Source organism: Corvus kubaryi, unplaced genomic scaffold (assembly GCF_017639235.1).
Source record: "Corvus kubaryi isolate FWS band 111438036 unplaced genomic scaffold, C.kubaryi_AGA036_p1.0 134, whole genome shotgun sequence".
Classification (NCBI taxonomy): domain Eukaryota; kingdom Metazoa; phylum Chordata; class Aves; order Passeriformes; family Corvidae; genus Corvus; species Corvus kubaryi.
The window spans coordinates 1,424,153-1,442,552 of record NW_024580668.1 but is presented as its reverse complement, the minus strand read 5'-3'; the positions used below and the strand labels follow the sequence as shown (position 1 = coordinate 1,442,552).

The following is an 18,400-nucleotide window of genomic DNA, read 5'->3' as shown; positions in this document are numbered from 1 at the left end:
TGTTTTGCCAGTGCCATGGGACATGGGGCTTTTAACGTATTCCTGTGTGAGAACCTCCACTGCTAATTTCTGTCATGGTGGAACAGACTGACCCACATATTAGTGAGAGAATGAACAAGTGTCCACTCTTTCATTTCTTTTTTTTCCCTAAAGTACTTTGCCCCCTTCATTCACAGCTGTTTGTTTCAGGCCTTCCTGGGCTTTTTGGTTTTGCATTTCAAGTTTGTTTTCCTCCTATCCCTGGTGGCTGTCTTGGTTTACACAGCAGTTTGTTCCTTACTCATTGTTTTGTCTCCTTTGAGGAAATTGCCAGCGTTTCCATTAGCTTGTAATTCTCATAGCTGTGGCCTCCTTAGGTATCTAGCTGCTTAGAAGAGACTTTTAAATTTGTAGTAATGCAAATATGCTTTGCTTGCAGCCTATAAACTCCTTGAATCAGGTAAGGCAGGCAGCAACTTAAGCTTTCTGTGGCAAGCATGAGTTTTAATTCTGCTTATTCCATACAGTGTAACAGAGCAGGTAAATTAGAGTGATTTTGACTCTCTTCAGCTTTGTGCATCTGTTTTGTTGTTTCAGGTAAGTGAAAATCAAGTTTCAAGGTGAGGGCTTGAGGCTGTTCTGGACTCACAGGCAGTCAGGGCTGGGAGGGGTCTGTCTGTGTGGAGATACTGATTAAAAAGCTGATCCTCCTTGTCTAAAGCATTAATTCCTGCTGCAAGGACCTGAGTTGCAATTGAATAGGCATCTCCTTCTGGCCCTGAGACAGGAAGTGGAGCTGGTGGCCCTTCACCTGACCCAGAGCAGCCAGTTCTGTGGCTGCTGTGCTGAGAATTCGTCACTCAGTTTGCTGAGGGCCCTCCAAATCTGTTGATGTTGACCCAGCTTAGGCTGCTGTGTTTGCTCTGCAGGATGAATCCACAGGAGAGATCACGTTCTACATGAAGGGGGCAGATGTGGTGATGGCTGGCATCGTGCAGTACAACGACTGGCTGGAGGAGGAGGTATGGGAGGGCTGCTCCTGCTTCTCTCTGCAGCAGGGGGGACCTAACTGCTAAAATACCTGTAAGCCAGAAGGTCACTGATCTTGGCAATTCATTGGATTAGTCCTCAGCCAAATATATCCACAGTAACAAGGAAGTCAGTGGCAGTTCAGCATGTTTAATGCGGGATAAGTCCTGTACATAAAATGGGTTTTGCTCCAAACTGATTGACACTCACCAAATTTGTCCTGGGATTGATTCTGTGCTTGGATCTATTTTAGCCTGTAAGGTCTAATTTCAAAAGTATATTTGGTAGCTTTGTACTGGGGTGTGTTTGTCAGGTTAGCATTAATGGCAGCACAGAGTTCATGAAATACCAGAATGGTTTGGGTTGGGAAGGACCTTAAAGCCCATCCCATCCCACCCCTGCCATGGGCAGGGACACCTCCCACTGTCCCAGATTGCTCCAAACCCCATCCAGCCTGGCCTTGGGCACTGCCAGGGATCCAGGGGCAGCCACAGCAGTAGCTTCAGTTGCTGGTTCTCTGGTCTTCAGAGAAATAATTATAACTTGGTCTTACATTAAAGAGCCAAAGATGTGAAGTCTACAAATCACAGGCTTGTGCCCTTTTTTACTTAGAGAAAATTTAATCAATGGGATTGTTTCTGTCACTCTGGTATAGCAGAGAGGGCATTTTTCTTCCTGATCAGTGGGATAGGTCACAAACCATTGCAGATCCCCTCTTTAGGGTTTATCATGCACTTTATCAGATCTTATAGACTCACTGGGGTTGCTCAAATGGGATGATTATTTTCTTAACTTGCTATCTTACGCTGCCATCTCCACCCTGCTGTGCATAAACCATTTCAGTGGAGATGGAGTTGATGGTTTACAATGTGATCCTTCCTTGCAGTGTGGTAACATGGCTCGGGAAGGCCTGAGGGTTCTTGTTGTGGCCAAGAAGTCTCTGACGGAAGAGCAGTATCAAGACTTTGAAGTAAGTTTTTATTTGGGTTTTTTCCTTTGTTTTTAAACAAACAATCACTGAAGTGATTCTCACAAAGCTCTTGTGATAATGCTGCCTCTTGTCTCCCAACTGTCTGCTAGAATTGTTGTTCTAAAATGTCTTGATATTCTTAATCAGTTCCTTTCAAGTGATAGGTATGAAGTGGGTATCCCAGCCAAGACCCTCCCAAGCAGTTCCTGAATCCTGCCTTATAATCTCTTGTGGTTATAAATTCTGCAAATTCTCATCATTTGTTAGACAAGTTTGGGAAATGTGTTGGCTTTTAATTTCCATTGTTGCATTCTGACATCCAGGGAAGCTGCAAACAACCAGAATACAACCCAGACAGCTCCCTGGAAACACGGGCTCCATGTGTGAGGTTTGGGTCTCTCCCCAGGGCACTGACTGGCTTAGCCAGGCAGGCAGAATGGGAAGGGGAACTGTTCAGTTGATGCAGAGATGTGGTAGTGGAGCTGATCAGGATTCTCTGGTGCCATTGTTTCTAGAAGTGTTGCCCGTGGTGGGAGGGAGCTGCTTGCAGGCTCTCTGCAGGTGCCACTCCAGCAGCTGCCTTTGTGTACCCAAGGTCATGCTGTGCCCTGTCCTGCCCACCAGCAGCAGCAACAACCCCCTGAAGCACTTTCCACCTTACTCTGTGACAGGCACCTGGTGTTCACCAGCCCTTACAGGTTCCATCTCTAATCATGGGATCACAGAGTGGCCTGGGTTGGCAGGGACCTTAAAGACTCTGTGTTTCCAGGCTGTGCACAGAGGCTACCTTTCCCTAGACCAGGTGGAAGGCCACAGAGGGAGGTTAACTGCTTCACCCTGGAGCTGGTCAGCCCTGTGTGCCCCAAAGGCAGGCTGACCGTGCTGTCTGTCCCCAGGCACGCTACGTCCAGGCCAAGCTGAGCGTGCACGACCGCTCCCTCAAGGTGGCCACGGTCATCGAGAGCCTGGAGATGGAGATGGAGCTGCTGTGTCTCACTGGGGTGGAGGATCAGCTGCAGACAGACGTCAGGCCCACGCTGGAGACGCTGAGGAACGCTGGCATCAAGGTCTGCCTAGCCCAGGGGTGCTCCAGCAGCAACCCTGAGACCCTCTGGAGTGCGTGGCACTGTCGCACGGGCAGGAAATTAAGGGGGCTGGGGGCCCTGTTGGGCCTTTAACCATTGCTTTGGGAACAGAACATGCTGCAAGGAGTAAATGGTAACACATGAGTCACCTCTTGTGCTTTTCATCCCCTCACACACTCTGGCTCCTCCTGCAGAGAAAGGAATCTTTCTCTGGGGGCACAAGGGGGGTGCAACAGGAGCCTTTGGGGCAATTCTTCTTTCGGGGAGTTGCATGAAACAAGGCAGGTTTGGATGTGTTTGCTTTGTGGTGCCTGAACCCCGTGCTGGGCTTGGAGCTGTGGATATCCACCTTTTCAGTAGCCACTAGAGGGGAGTCTGAGCCAAGAGAATCAGGGACTGGATGGGTTTTTTCCAGCTTTCTGGGCTCCAGCATCTCTGACTCCACACCTACAGCCTTAGCTGTGCTCAGCAGTGAGGGAGCTGCTGTGGTGCCTGCACAGGTTCTCTCTCTGAAAACTTTGTCAGCCTTGCAAAAGGGAAAAAATGGATTAAACATTCAGATTTGGGTAAGAAAAGTAGGTGAAAGGTCCTGGTTGTGGTTTCTCTGCTTTAAGTCGCAAAGTGAGCAAAAATCTGAAGCCCTGCTGTCAATACAAATCAGGGCTGTGTGTTTGGGGGTTAGGTAGGAAGTGAAATTCAAGGCTTGGGACAAACTTCCAAAAGTGCTTTTTGTTTGGAGCCATCCCTGTAAACAGCAGAGGCTACAGCAGAGAAGTAAGACCAGGGGAATCAGAGTTCCTTAGTGATGTTGTAGTCCTGGCCCAGCACTCCAAAGGGGTTTCCTTCTTTCCTTTCTCCCCACCTTGGCTGGAGCTGGTGTGGGATGTGCTGAGCACTCCTTGCACTGCAGTGTTCATCAGGGCACTGCACATGAGCAGTAAATACAGAGTGAAAGGGGTCTCGCAATTCATGACAGGGACCATCTTGTTAAGATCAAATCTCTTTCCAACCTCAGAATATCAAACAAATAATTGAGTCTTTATGTGGGGTTTTTTTTTTTGTTGATGTTTTGGGATTTTTCTTGAGGTTTTTGTATTTTTCATTAAATATTCTTGGGCAGTGTCTTGAAAGAATAAAATCACCAGTGGAAAAAACCAAACTCACTGTGATATATTTACACTGGAGAAGGAATTCCCAGCCATTGCTGCTGACATTGCTTTCCAACTCCCTCCCCTCACCAGCACTAAATAAAAGGAGCAGTGTAGGTTTAAAAAAAAAAAAAATCTAAAAAAAACCCCTCAACCAAGTTAGTGTGTTCCAGACGTACACATCAGCACTGAGCTAACCCCAGTTGCATCATCCACATTTCTGGCTGGGCCAGGAGGGATCTTTCTGCAGCAGGGCCCGGTTGAGAAATGGCTGGGGAGGGACACGTTAACACACAAATACACATTTTTTTAGCTTGCATTTTGTGGGTTTATCAGCAGAATCTTGAAATATTGCAGGTGGGAAAAATGTTACACGGTGTTTGTAACTTCCTTTGTGTCTCAGCCTCTTTAAGAGCTTTGCTTTCTTTCACATGTGAGAATTTTCTTGTGTGTTTTAAAGTAGGGGTTTTTTAGAAGAATAATTTGTATGTGTGTTTTAACAGTCCTTTTATAAGCCTGAAGTGGCAGGTGGTACTTGCAGAGGTCCTGCAGACGTGGCTGTTAAGCTTTATTTAATACGTGAAGTGTTTGGATTTTAGGTGTGGATGCTGACAGGGGATAAGCTGGAGACAGCCACGTGTACAGCCAAGAACGCGCATCTGGTGACACGGACACAGGACATCCATATATTCAGACTAGTGAGTAACACCCACAGACCCCTCTCTCAGGGGGCCCACACTCTGGGACAGGAGGGGTGTGAGATCACAGCTGTTTTCCAGCAGGATATTTTTATTCTTTTGACCCAGCTTTCTACCCTACCCCAAGTTTTTGTTTCTGTGACTGCATGCCCTAACTCAGTTTCCTGGCCGTGTTACCTTTGCTCCCCCGGGACTCTCTGTTGTTCTGTCACCCCAGTGAAGCACACCTTGCTCACTTCCATCCTCCCCCAGGTGACAAACCGAGGAGAAGCCCACCTGGAGCTGAACGCCTTCCGCCGCAAGCACGACTGCGCCCTGGTCATCTCGGGGGACTCGCTGGAGGTAGGGACAGCCCCAGAGCCTGGGCTGGAGAAACCCTCCTGCCCAGAGAGCAGGCTGTCAATCAGGTGTGTGCTGTGTGTCAATCAGGTGTGTGCTGTGTGTCAATCAGGTGTGCCTGAAGTACTACGAGTACGAGTTCATGGAGCTGGCGTGCCAGTGCCCCGCTGTTGTGTGCTGCCGCTGCGCCCCCACCCAGAAAGCCCAGATCGTGAGGCTGCTCCAGGAGAGGACGGGCAAACTCACCTGTGCCGTGGGTAAGTGACCAGCTGGGGAGAGGTGACCACGCAGGATGGCACCTGCAATTTCTTCTTTTAGAGGAACAGTCTCGCATCATCTCATAGCACCTGGAAATGCTGATTTAGGGAGTGGTGGTTTTTTGGGACGATTGCGAAGATGAAATTTTGCACGTGGAAATTCAGTGCCAAACTCCTCATAACCCTTTCAGGTGGCATCTTTGCAAAACAGAGCTTGAACCTGACCAGGTGAAGTGCCACTGTTAATCTGAGAGCTTTGTTTCACCATTGTAGATATAATGGTACCACCTACAAGCGAGATAAATCAATCACTGACCTGTCTATTGAAACAAACTTAAGAACTTAAATTCATGATTTCTATTTAAACTCTTGCTCTTGTTGATTGGGTTAAGCATTTCTTGTAATATTACCGTGTGGTGCAGATGACTTTGGTGGGGTTGCAGATTGCCCCTGTTGCTTAACTCCCAGTTTTGTTTGTGCTCTGCCCTGCAGGTGATGGAGGGAATGATGTTAGCATGATTCAGGAGGCTGACTGTGGTGTTGGAGTTGAAGGAAAGGTGAGATTACCTCATGTTTCATGAGAATTTCTGTGGCCAGTTTTCAAGCAACTCTTAAATGAATCCTCAGAAATTTGTGCAAGAAAGGGAACAAGCTCCCACAAGAATCATCATCAGACCGGTAGCCCTATCGTGAGAAATAATTTGGCTATAAAGGAGACTACTGTTAAAGGGAGTTCAAATTCGTTATTTGGTTCTTGGCAGAATCCCTGAATTTGGACCCTTATGTTAGTTTGGGGGGTTTTAGATGCTCCAAATGCTGGAGTTACAATTACACTGATAAGATATACCCTACGTGCACAATTAAATACTGTTCATGTTAGTTTGCAAAACAAAATTTGGGTTGGAACTCTGATTCCTGCACATGGAGCTGTGTGGAGCTGCAGGGCTGGATTGGCAGCAGCAGACAGACTGTGCTTGCAGTGAGCCAAAATTGAGTGAACTTTTGAGACACAGAATTTGTGTTCAGCACTTTGATAGGAGTGTCATGTTAACGTGTGTGGTGAATCAGAATCCAGAGGTTGCTTAGAATTGGAGGCCAAGGTTCAAATGGAAATTCTCCTCATATTTTTGCTCTTTGCTTAAAATCCACAGTGGAAGGAGAAGTGCTGAGGCAATACTCTCCCTCACCTAACATATTGCAAATATTCCTGGAAATTCTGTCAGTGATAACTCAATAATAACATGATATTCTTTGTTTCCAGTACTGAAGTGATCTCACTGTGCTCTTCCTTGCTCTTGTTCCCAGGAAGGGAAGCAGGCATCGCTGGCAGCCGATTTCTCCATCACTCAGTTCAAGCACCTGGGTCGTTTGCTCATGGTCCATGGAAGGAACAGCTACAAGAGGTCTGCAGCCCTCAGCCAGTTTGTGATCCACAGGAGCCTCTGCATCAGCACCATGCAGGTAAAGGGGCTGCCAGGAGGGGGTTTCCAAAGAGAGGTGGAGAAGCCAAATCCTAAAGGAAAGGTCCTGTGTCTCATTTTGGATGCCATCATTTCTTGTCCTGAGAATTTTCATGGGTTGGGACTTGAGGATGTTACTTCTATATGAAAACACACGAGAAAGTTCATGGTATTGGACAAATACCAGCAGCTGCTCCAAAGGAATAGAAAGGGTTGATATTCCATTAGTCTGTCTTCATTTCAGGAATTTGGAGAACCCACTGCAAGAATGTTGCAGTTTGAGCAGAGTGTATTTTTAAGCTGTACTTTTACTGTGGTTTCTTAGTGCCTAAAAAGCTCATTTCTTTTCTAGGCTGTTTTCTCATCAGTATTTTACTTTGCTTCGGTTCCTCTCTACCAAGGCTTCCTCATCATTGGGTAAGAGGTCACTTTTTACTGGTAATGAGGAAAGCCTCTGCACAATGAACACTTCTGGGCTGATTAACATGCAAGCCATGCACATCCCCACTCTGTTACGGCTGCTTCAGGGGATGGGTGTGAGCCTTGTCCCCTTCGTGCTCCTCTGCTCTGAGCACTCAGTGCAGACACTTCTAGAAACCTTTCCAGCAGGATGGTTTGTCACATTTGTGAAGCAGCCCATCCTCCAGGAATGTTCCTTTGATCCCAGTAAAAGCAGAGGGACAGTTGTGCTGGGCTGGTGTCTGCACAGCAGTGAGAGGCAGTGCCCTGCTCCTGGCAGTGTCAGGGAGAGAGACAACCCAACCTCTACAATAGGAGGAGTCAGTTCCTGTCCAAAACCTGTCTAAAACAGGGCATTGCAGCTGTAATCCCTCTATGACTTCTTACACTTTTGAGTACATAATTTAAAAAAACCAGCAAATTCATCTCCATTCCCTTCTGATGCAAACAGAATCAAACCTGAGCTCTAGAGCAGACTTTGGGATGGGCACAGGTCAGTCCTTGGCTCCATTAATAACCCACTGCAATACTTGAACCAGTCACCTGTGTTTGAGTGTTCCTGATCAAAAGTCACTCAAAAAGCCAGCCTGATGGTTTTATCCTACCTGCAAAACTCTGCTGTGTTCCCTTTGCAAGTTTTTATAATGTGTGCATTATTTAGCACGTAAATTTCTGGAGCCTGGCATTTGTTTGTTCATCTCCACCTGAAATAATTTACTGGTCTTCTGCCTTCCTTCCAGGTACTCCACAATTTACACCATGTTCCCCGTGTTTTCTCTTGTCCTGGACAAGGATGTGAAATCTGAAGTTGCAATGTTGTACCCAGAGCTCTACAAAGATCTTCTTAAGGTGTGGGAGACTTTTGTTTGTGTGTTTTGGTTTAAGGCAAGATCCTCATCTTGATCTGAAACTGTAAATGTGTAAAGTCACATACATTGTCAGGAGATCCAGAACTTTATCAGGCATTTTCAAGCAAAATTCTGTTAAAGTCAAATGTGAATTAACAGATAGAAGCAGAATTCCTGAGAGCTGCTTATTGAATTCTACATGAACTGCAATTTATTAGAAACGGCTGGGGAAGTAGAAGTTCCATTCTGTGGGAAATTCTAGGGATTTAATATTACCAATTTGTTCCATAATAAAGGGAAAAGAGAAACTGTTGGGGATTTGGCACTGTCCTGACACCAGAAAAGGGAAGAGGAGAAGGGATATGCTCATTTGATGGAGGCAGGAGGTTATCCCAGAGTTTCTTCAGTAGAAATTTGACTTGAGCATGATCTAAAGGTTTGCTTGCTGTGCCATTTTTGTAGCTTTAGCATCTAAGTCAGGTCCTTCTCCTTAGACAAAGAGAACTTTATTTTATGTTTACCATAGAAATACCAGGAAGGTAAATCTTGTCTTAGGTTCCTTTCTAATTTTTTTTCTTCCTCCCTGGAAAATGTTTTGAGTAACTGGGGTATGCAGCCTGGGAACATCTTTCTTAATTGAAGGAAAGGGTGGACTGAGTCTTCACCAGATTCTTTCCCTCAAGGATTCCTGTTTAACAGATACTCTCAGAAGCACAGCCTGTTTTTCCAGAGCCTCAATAAGCCTCCATCTGGTTTCACTTGTATGTTGTCTCTTATGTCATAAACCACTAATTCTTCAACCATCCTTAGGCCTGGTCTAAACATAGGGGGTTTTGTGCTGGTATGGCTGTGTTGGCTGGAGATGGTTTTTTAAAATCTATCTGCCTTCAATATGAAGGTGATTTGTGTGTGTGTCTAGAAATACAATATTAATGTATTCACATATATGTGTGTACACACATCTTATATTTCACAGTTTGGTGACTAAACTCCTGAGACATCTTTGCACTGAATTAATTGTGTGTGCAGTGAGGACCAGGCTGTGCTGTGGGAGCCCTGAGCTTCCATAGTCCCTTTGAGCACCCAGAAAAATGAGAATAAAGGGGCACTGCCTCAGGGTTGTTTGATTTGTTTTATTTAATTATTTTTCCAAAGCACTTTCCAATTCTCTTATTAATTTCTAAGTTGATCAGTAAGTGAATTTTCATAAAAGAAAACCCTTTGTCTTTTTTTTCCCCCCACCCAGGGACGACCATTGTCATACAAAACATTTTTAATCTGGGTCTTGATAAGCATTTATCAAGGTAAGAAATCAACTTCTGCTTGTGCCTTTAGATGTTTGTGTGTGTGTGACTGTCTAAGTTTCTGTATTGCAGGAAGCTAAGTAAGGCATGAAATGAATTTCCCAAAGTATCCTTGTGGTGATGAATATATATATTTTTTGTCTGGGAAAATGTCAGTAGCATTACCAAAGGAAAAAATTATCTGAAACCAAATATTGGCAGTAATTGGTCAACCCTGTGATGTAGAATTCAAACCATTGTGCCTCTTCCCATCAGAGCCATGCACTGTAATTTAGTGCAAGTTCCTTGCAGTGCTGTAGTTGCCCCATCTGTAAAGCAGAGCTCATGATTCTCCCCTTCTTTTGGAAAAAGTTCTCCAAGCTAGAGATTTTGCAGGTTTTTGTCAACATGGAAAATGCAGCATCTGTAGCCTTCTGTATTTTATCCAGAAATGGAAGTGGCAATAGTTCTGGTTGCTTCACAGCCATCTGTAATGCAGGGTCGGAGTCGAGCTCAGGTTCTTGATCATATCCCATACACTCTAATTAGGCTGCTCAGCAATTAAGTAAATGCCTCAATTACAATGCATTTTCAACAGTGGATGTAGTAATTTGGGTATGTATCTAAGAAGGTCTTTTCTTTCATTTTGTCGTTTTTTTAATCAAGTACCCTCAAACTCAAATACTCTCTCTGAGTGTTAATCAGGGAATTGTGGAAAACAGGTCAATAATGTGGAGCTAAAAGCTGAAGTGGCAATATTTCTTGTTTTCCAAAACTCCCTTATCTACACAAGTTAGAATAATGGGTCAAAATAAGCAGGTAATTCTTATGGATTTAATTGATGTTGCCATCCTCAGCAGGGAGTGAATCTAGGAGTGTTACAAATGAAGGTAACAAATCTCTGTTACCTTCATTTTCTGAAATCTATCACAGGAGTCCTACAACAGGGATCAAGGGCTTGGGATGCCGTGTATCACAATGGCAAAGCCAAGGCACGGGTAGAACACTCCCAAGTGGTGGAAAGCTGCAGCCAGAGGGTGATGCATGGGGGGAAAGATTCCTCCTTGAGCTAAGAGCACTCTCTGGTTACAGGGTTTGGTTAAAGTGACTTCACCAGTGATGTGCTCAATAACCAGCAAACAGCGGCCAAACAACGGGGCCAGTTGCTAGCAGAGATGAGCCCGACCAAAACTTGAGCAGTCCCAAAGTTTGGAAAGTTCACAGCTGGATTTGAACTCTGTGGCTCGAGCTCTGTTCCCTCGCAGGTTTTCCCTTCCGGAGGCAGCCTGGGTGATGGATGTTGGTGTGGATTACTCATGCTGCTCACATGAGTTATTTGTGCAGGTGGCCTGGAGCGAGCCCTGGCCAGCCAGGATAGGAGCACAAACAATGCCTCGTTAGCAGAGCTTTAATGGGATTCTCTTAGGGGGAGGTGTGAAGGGGAGAGATCTCAGCCCAGGCAGTGCAAACTGAGGCTCACTTGCATCCACTGAGCTTTTCAACACTTAGCTGCCTCTTGGCACCAAGGCAGTGCAGTAGGATATAGAAGAATTTGATATCTTTTAGCTTCTGACTAGTGACCAAGTGCTTTTCTGGGAGGATAGAGTTTCATGATGTTAGAGATCTCCAGTTGCCAAAACAGCATGTATTAATTTCCTATCTGCATGTGTCCATGAATATGATAGACTGTTAGAAAACCTTGGGTACCTCTGTTGTAACTTTTCCCTGTCTTCTCATCAGTTCTGTCTCCTAAATAGTAACTGATTCGTTGTTGTTACATTCATCAGATTTCATGAAAAACAGCCTCAAGACAGGATTGTTTCAGCCTTTCCAAGACCTAAGTGTGGGTTTTAGAGCTGAGCCTGGTGCTTGACTCAAATAGTTCCATTCCCTTGCAGGTAGCATCATCATGTATGGAGCACTCCTCCTCTTTGAATCCGAATTTGTGCACATTGTTGCCATTTCCTTCACGTCGCTGATTCTCACCGAGTTGCTGATGGTGGCACTGACAATCCAGACGTGGCACTGGCTCATGATCGTGGCTGAGCTGCTCAGCCTCTCCTGCTACATCGCTTCCCTGGTCTTCTTGCACGAGTTTATTGGTAAGGGTGGATGCTCTCCTCAGTCAGTTCATGGTCTGGATGCTAACTGCAAAGAGCTGAATTGAGCAAAAGACAGCTGGTAGAGCCAGCAACAGGCACAGTGACAGTGGTACCAGAGTAAGCTCTGTGTGATTTGAAGGCACTTGGAAGATACTTTATGGTTCCTTCCCATAGCAAAATGCTAGAGAAGGTCAAGGTGGTCAGCAGACTGTGCTGGGAATCTCATCCATGCTTTGAGCTCCAGCACGTGTCAGCTCTCTCATGTAGCAGTGGCCTTTATTTCCATATGGGAATTTGAGATTAAAGACTGAAGTCTCTGCTGTTGGATTGAAAACAGCGAACTGTTTTTAAACTGGGTGAAGGAGCTGCCTCCGAAAACTTCCCGTATTTTATCTGTTCATTGGGACCATTCTCTTATGGGTTTGGTTGGTGGTGGTATTTTAGTTGCCTGCAGCAGAACTAATCCTATTCCCTGGCTAGAGGGAAAAGGGTGAGGAATTCCAGATTCCCCCAGTAACTGTCACGTTGCAAATATCAGACCCATGGGCTTGCTCCAGTGTTCGTGCAGGAACCACAAGATGTCACTACTTCTTCCATAAAGCTCTTTCCTAACTGAAGACAACAGGGATAACTTCCCCATGGCTGGATCGATCTGTCTTGCATGTGGTTATACCAGATCCATTTTGAACGATGCTTCTACTCTTTTTGTAAAGATTCTGAGGTGTTCTGAGTCAAGAGCTGTGTTTGCTGGGCTCAGCCAAGCAGCAGAGGCAGCTCCCAGAGTGGGAGGACACGCAGTGCTTGCCAGTGCCAGGAGCATATCCCTGTGTCAGCTGGGGTTTGGGAGGGCAGTTACCTGTGACAGTCACATTCCTCACACCCCCCTGCACGGCACATCTGCATCTTCTGGCGAAGAGAGGGGCAGAGGAGTGAGGAGCCAGGTATCATACGAGCTTTGAACTTGAATATGGAGGTGGGGCAGTTCTAAGAATTGTAAAATCATAGAATGGCCTGGGTTGGAAGGGACCTTAAAGATGATCCAGTTCCAACCCCGTGCCATGGGCAGAAGGAAGCACTGGTAGATTGAGCTGCTTTTCTGCACCCCTTCCCAGAAGGTCCTCCCCATGTTTTTGACTCTGTGCTCGTTTCTCCACACAGATGTTTACTTCATTGCCACCCTGTCGTTCCTGTGGAAGGTCACTGTCATCACCCTGGTGAGCTGCCTGCCCCTCTACGTCCTCAAGTACCTGAGACGGAGGTTTTCTCCCCCCAGCTACTCGAAGCTCACGTCCTAGGGCTGCTCCTTGCACACAGAGACAGACATTGCCCCCGGCCCAGAGACAAACCCCCAGCTGTCCCCACAACGAGCACGTCCCGTACCTGCGCCAGGACCCCGTGGTGTCTCTGTTACCTGCTGCTGTAGTGAGAGACTTCCAAACTGCCCTGAGCAGGAACCTAACACGAAAAGGGAGCGTTTGGAGGGTGGAGGCTCTTAGCTCATCCGGTTCTTGTCACTTTTGTTCCACTAACTGGGGTCAAATGCATGGAACTGCGATGGCAATGGGTTTCTCTTGCATGGTTCAAAGCCTCTGGAAGCTGCTACCTGACCTTGGGATTTACATTTGACAATTTAAAGTGAATTTTTTAAGTGTCTGCACTGTTCTTTGCATTGTGTTACCTTTTTTTGTGTTATTTGTCTTTTTGATTCAAGTAGTTACATTCTTTTTACATCTTGGAAATCCCTTAATGTAGGTGATGCACTACACTGCTGACAGCTGATTCCTGATTTATGGCATGTTGTTTCCATAATGGGGCTCCAGCCTGTCGGATCTACACACACTGGAGAATCTGAGCGTGTCTGAGATTTTCCTTCCGTTGAAATGTGGTCACCCCAGTGATTTTGGAGGTATCCAGCCATTGATAAAGACAGAGAAGTGGTAGTTCTAAACGAGAGAATTCGGTTTTGTTTAGCTGTTGTGCTTCCTGTTAAAAGGAGCCTATGATACAATAGTTTTACTCTGTATTTATTTGGGTAGGAGAAAATTATCTAAACTAAAGCAAATCCTCTTTGGAACAGAACTTTGCAGTTGATCATCCTTGAAATGTGTCAACAACGTGAGAAGAGACTCGTACTGTTCTGCAGACAATGTGGCAGACGTGTCTTGAATCCTTGGAGACTGAAAGGAGAGGTCACAGAGCTGCTACTCCTCACAGCTCCATGAAATCTGTTTCCTGTTAGTGTGAAACTGTGAGGATGAGCTGCAAATAAGCAGAGGCACTCCTAGGTGGATGTTTTAATGACATGCTCCCTGCAGAGAGGCAGTTTTTGGAACCTTGCACTTGCTCTGCTCTAAAAACCAAGCCTGAATCCCAGGAATGGGTTCGTACAAAGGCACTAGGCTCGTGTGCAGAGCAAATTTATGCGGTTTGAATTTTCAGAAATTAAACTCAATGAGTTCTGTTGTTATAGTAAACTTTGGTCCACATTATAATATCATGAGGAGAGCAACATGTGCTTGGGCTTCTCAGCAGAAGGACAGAGACTTACAGGGATCTTTCAGAGTTGGGTTGATGCATCAAACACGGATGAGCTTTTAGTGGCAGCCATCCTTGTCTAAAGGCTCTTTAGTCTGTGCTAAATTAGTTGCTTGCTGTCTTCTTCCCACATCAGAGAAACCACAGGCGGAGCTGGCACTGCTTGGCGCCGTTGTTCCTTGGCTGCACAGGAGGAAAAGAGCCCAGAGCCCGAGCCCCTGTCCCAAAGCAGAGCCTGAGCTCACTTCTGCTGTCCCAAAGCAGAGCCTGAGCTCCCTTCTCCAATCACAAGGAAGCCCTTCCAGGTCAGGTCCACCACATTGGCAAGGTGCAGAAGCTCCTGGGTCGTCTCTGTGCCCATCTCTGTGCTGAAGCTCTTGAAAGGGCTGCCAGCTCCTGCTGCCATTGCTGCAGGAGTTCCTGTGGCAAACAGCACAGAAGGTCTGATGTGAAAATCCATGGAAAATGGGAGAGTCGTTTTAAAAGAGCCTGTGTTGGCCCACAGTGCTGTGTCCTGAATTTTCACCTCTAAGGTGGCTGTGCCTCGTGTGGTCAGTGTGTGGCAGTTGCTCCAGGGAATGTTTTGCACAACCTGACCTGCCTTCCTTGCTCTCAGTTCCCGTGAATAAATATCAAAGGGATGGGGGAGCAAGTTCCAGAAGTTTTAGAGAAAAATTGGATGTGCTTTGTACCACTTGTGGCTCGGGGTGAGAGGAAGGTGGAAGGCCATGTGACCTTGTTGTTTCATGTGGTGGAAACCCTCTTGATTTAGAAAATAAGGTTTCAAAATCCTTCAGGAATAAGGGCAGCAAACACTCTTTTACTCACGGGTTTTATTTTGTGCCAGTTTTCTGATAGGCTTGGGTCTGAAGCCCTGGTATGGAGCAACTGCCTACAGAAACACCCTGCTGGCTAAGGGAAGCTAATTCTCAATATTCACCTTGTCATAATGGTTTGAAAATCTGGTTCTTTCCTTATGTTTTATTTTTTTTTTTCCTAAAAGTAGTATTAATATACATTTCTACTTATTTGACATGTTGAACAAGGCTGTGAAAGTCCAGAGATTTGTCTTGTGGAGGAAAAGCAGTCCCTGAACAGCCTGTCTGGGGCTCACAGCCTTTTGTGAATTATGCTGTTTTGCCAGAAAGATCCTTAATATTGTCTTCATCATGACTGGAGTGTCGGCCATGCCACTGTTCTGGAGTCCCCAGGCAGCATTTCATAGGATCATGGAATGATTTGGGTTGGGAGGAACCTCAAAGGCCACCCAGTGCCACCCCTGCCATGGCAGGGACACCTCCCACTGTCCCAGGCTGCTCCAAGCCCCAGTGTCCAACCTGGCCTTGGGCACTGCCAGGGATCCAGGGGCAGCCCCAGTTGCTCTGGGCACCCTGTGCCAGGGCCTGCCCACCCTCCCAGGAAGGAATTTCATCCCAATATCCAATCTAATCTGCTTTCAGTAGGTTTAAGTACAAGAACCAAGAATTCTTTTGGCCCCCGGTGGTGACTGAGCCCCCCAGTCCCTCTGGGCTCTGGTGCCCAGCCCTGTCCCTCTCTCCTGTGTGTTGGTAGTTCAATGTCCTGCAACAGTGCCAAGCTACTGTGTGTAAATATTTGAGACATATATATGGTAGAATTCACTGTTTCCTCAAGTCAATACAGTTTACACTGAGTGGACCATATTTGCAAACTATTAGCATACACCAAGAAAGGGAGTGAACTATGATTTCATTTATATTTATTGAATCATAAGTTTAGTAACATATTGAGTAGAGTTGATAGTGATCTGTAGCTGTGTTTTGGGGTGTGGATTATGTTCTTTGCAGCTCGTGTTTTTGCACAAGGTAGTAAATCCAGGAAGTAATTTCTGCCTGGATATACACTACATTTTTTCAAAGCAGTCAGAGACTAAAAAACTGCCATCTAACAAACAGCAGGAAAGAGGAATACTTCTGTTGTTCAAGTTTAGCACTTTATGTTTGCAATCCATTTCTCTTAAGTTATTTAAAAATGTTTTTAAAAGCAAAATTTAATTAATGTGTTCATATTTACTGTACATTAAAATAAATGGATTATCTGCTGGAAATTTAATCTTTTCCTCTAGTATGCTCATAATTTGTACTTTTGGGGAGTGAAGCATTGTTTTCTTCTTCTGTGTTGTATCTTGTTTGTGGCCTTAGTGTTCCTCCTGTTCCTTTATGTGTGTGGGTTCTGTGCTGTAGCAGTTCATGCGTGACTTGTGTGCTTTGGGACTGCTCCAGGTGCTGCTCCTGGGCACCAGTGTGAGTCCCACTGTGCTCCTGCTTCCCCAGGTGCTGCTCCTGGGTCCCAGTGTGAGTCCCACTGTGCTCCTGCTTCCCCAGGTGCTGCTCCTGGGTCCCAGTGTGAGTCCCACTGTGCTCCTGCTTCCTGTGGCTGCCAACACTCCCTGCTGAGCTGCTTCAGGGCGAGGTTCTGTGGCACACACTGTTCTCTTCTTGCACCTCTGCAGGAACTCCAGCTGTGTCACAGCCCTCTCTATCTCCTTAACTCTGGATGTGCCCCCTCCACAGAGCTTTTCCTGTTCATCTGTGCACACATTTGTTTTGCTCAGCTCGTGGTGCAATGGAAACCCAACGTTGTGTTCAACAGCAGCAGCTTCAGTCTGTGCAGGGTCTGATCAGACCTGGCTGAGGGGTGGTCAGGGACATCCCTGGTGTCCCCTCAGGGTGAGAGCTCTGTGCTGGGAGCTGCAGTTGTGGCTGGGCAGCACCAGAGGTGTTTTCTGTGCTCCCTGAGCTGTCCCAGCCAAACCCCGGGACAGCCTCGGCCTCTGGAGCTGCCGAGGGAAGTTGTGCTGGAGTTGAGCTGGGTTTGGCAGGGAGCCCCAGGTCAGAGGGGGAATCCCTAAAGCTTCCCTTTGGGGTTTATATGTAAGAAAGCTGCTGCAGCCTCTGCTGCACCACAACCCCCTGGCTTGCACAAGCAGGGCTCTGACCCAGGGATGTGAACCCCTACCATGTGCAGCTCAGTGTCCCGAGCTGTTCCGGTGGCATTGGGCTCATCCCAGAGCGTCTGGGGCCAGTCCAGTGCCCACTGGAGTGGCTCCTTATTTATTATTAGTTATTTCGTAAGTGTTAAACTCTATGATTTGCATGAAATCCTGTGGTTCACAGCTTTGCCAATATGGTCCATTACTACTGCCTACGACAACTTGTGTACTGATATGCCTTTGAGAACATTTTTAATTGTTAAAATTGTTTTTTAAATCAATGTTAAGTTAATTTAATTTTTAATGGGCAAATGGATTCTGGTGTCAAAATGGTATTTACTGTGATGCTGATGTTTTGTACCTGTCATCCAGCTAAACAACCTGTAAATACTCCTGAGTCAAAAGAAACATGAATGCCAATTATTTATTGTTCTGTGGAGTTACATGTCGCAGATGTGTAAGAACTGAAAAGGGAATGTTGTAAAACAAGGTGGAAAAAATAAATTTTATGCAACTTCTTTACTTCATCCCTGTATGATGCACCTGGTTAGTGCAGGCACGATCAGTCCCAGCTGGGCTGGGAATTGCCAGGATGTGGGGAAGCTGTACTGTGGGTCCTTAGCCTGTGCATGGGAAATGCACATCCAAGGAAGGATCAGAGCTGCTTCCCTAAATTCTTTGTAGAAGCGGTTTTGGTGTTAACGGGGATGGTCACTGCTGCTGGCAGCCACTGCTGGCAGTGAGGAGGGGATCTTTCACTGGAACACAGATATATCCTGCCCTGGGATGAGCAGTGATGCAACAGCATTAGGAACAGCTATTTTGGGAATGTTCTCATCCCTTGGACATTTGATTCAGTGAGTGGCTCGGCATGAGAGCAGTCCCAGGGCCAGGGGGCAGAAACGGGGGGAGAGGCAGGGTCTAACACTGAGCATTCTCCACAGGGGAAACGTCAATCATGTTGAGTACAAACACAGTACAGCAATTTTCTACCAAAAATGTAATAGAGCCATAAACACTCCTAAAAGAAAAAAAATTTAACATGCAGTTGGATAAAGCAAATCTCTGACTTGGGAGACTGTTTAATGAAAGCAGAGATAAACTATCCCTCGGATCAGTGAACATCTATGGGAGTTTCTTTTGGATTCTATAGGACACGGATGCCCTTTTCAATGACTTGACTTCTTTTTGGCATAGTCTATGCAAATATTAAATAAAGCATTTTTGTGATGTTTGC

The 18,400-nt window shown here is 46.0% G+C and overlaps 1 protein-coding gene across 3 annotated transcripts in view; it reads left to right on the top strand.

The window, feature by feature from the left end:
- ATP9A (ATPase phospholipid transporting 9A (putative)) overlaps nucleotides 1–17,690 on the top strand; it is a 55,319-nt gene extending 37,629 nt beyond the window's left edge. For 2 of the 3 annotated variants that reach the window (XM_042045039.1, XM_042045028.1), the window contains exons 16-28: nucleotides 909–1,001; nucleotides 1,895–1,978; nucleotides 2,875–3,045; nucleotides 4,811–4,909; nucleotides 5,162–5,251; nucleotides 5,361–5,505; nucleotides 5,998–6,062; nucleotides 6,811–6,966; nucleotides 7,318–7,382; nucleotides 8,165–8,273; nucleotides 9,519–9,576; nucleotides 11,454–11,657; nucleotides 12,816–17,690. In XM_042045039.1, coding sequence (XP_041900973.1) covers nucleotides 909–1,001; nucleotides 1,895–1,978; nucleotides 2,875–3,045; nucleotides 4,811–4,909; nucleotides 5,162–5,251; nucleotides 5,361–5,505; nucleotides 5,998–6,062; nucleotides 6,811–6,966; nucleotides 7,318–7,382; nucleotides 8,165–8,273; nucleotides 9,519–9,576; nucleotides 11,454–11,657; nucleotides 12,816–12,952 — 1,476 coding nt within the window. In that variant the 3' untranslated portion in view covers nucleotides 12,953–17,690. The remainder of the gene's footprint in view (nucleotides 1–908; nucleotides 1,002–1,894; nucleotides 1,979–2,874; nucleotides 3,046–4,810; nucleotides 4,910–5,161; nucleotides 5,252–5,360; nucleotides 5,506–5,997; nucleotides 6,063–6,810; nucleotides 6,967–7,317; nucleotides 7,383–8,164; nucleotides 8,274–9,518; nucleotides 9,577–11,453; nucleotides 11,658–12,815) is intronic. The other variant, XR_006018836.1, reaches the window with a different exon arrangement.
- The last annotated feature ends 710 nt before the right edge of the window (nucleotides 17,691–18,400 follow it).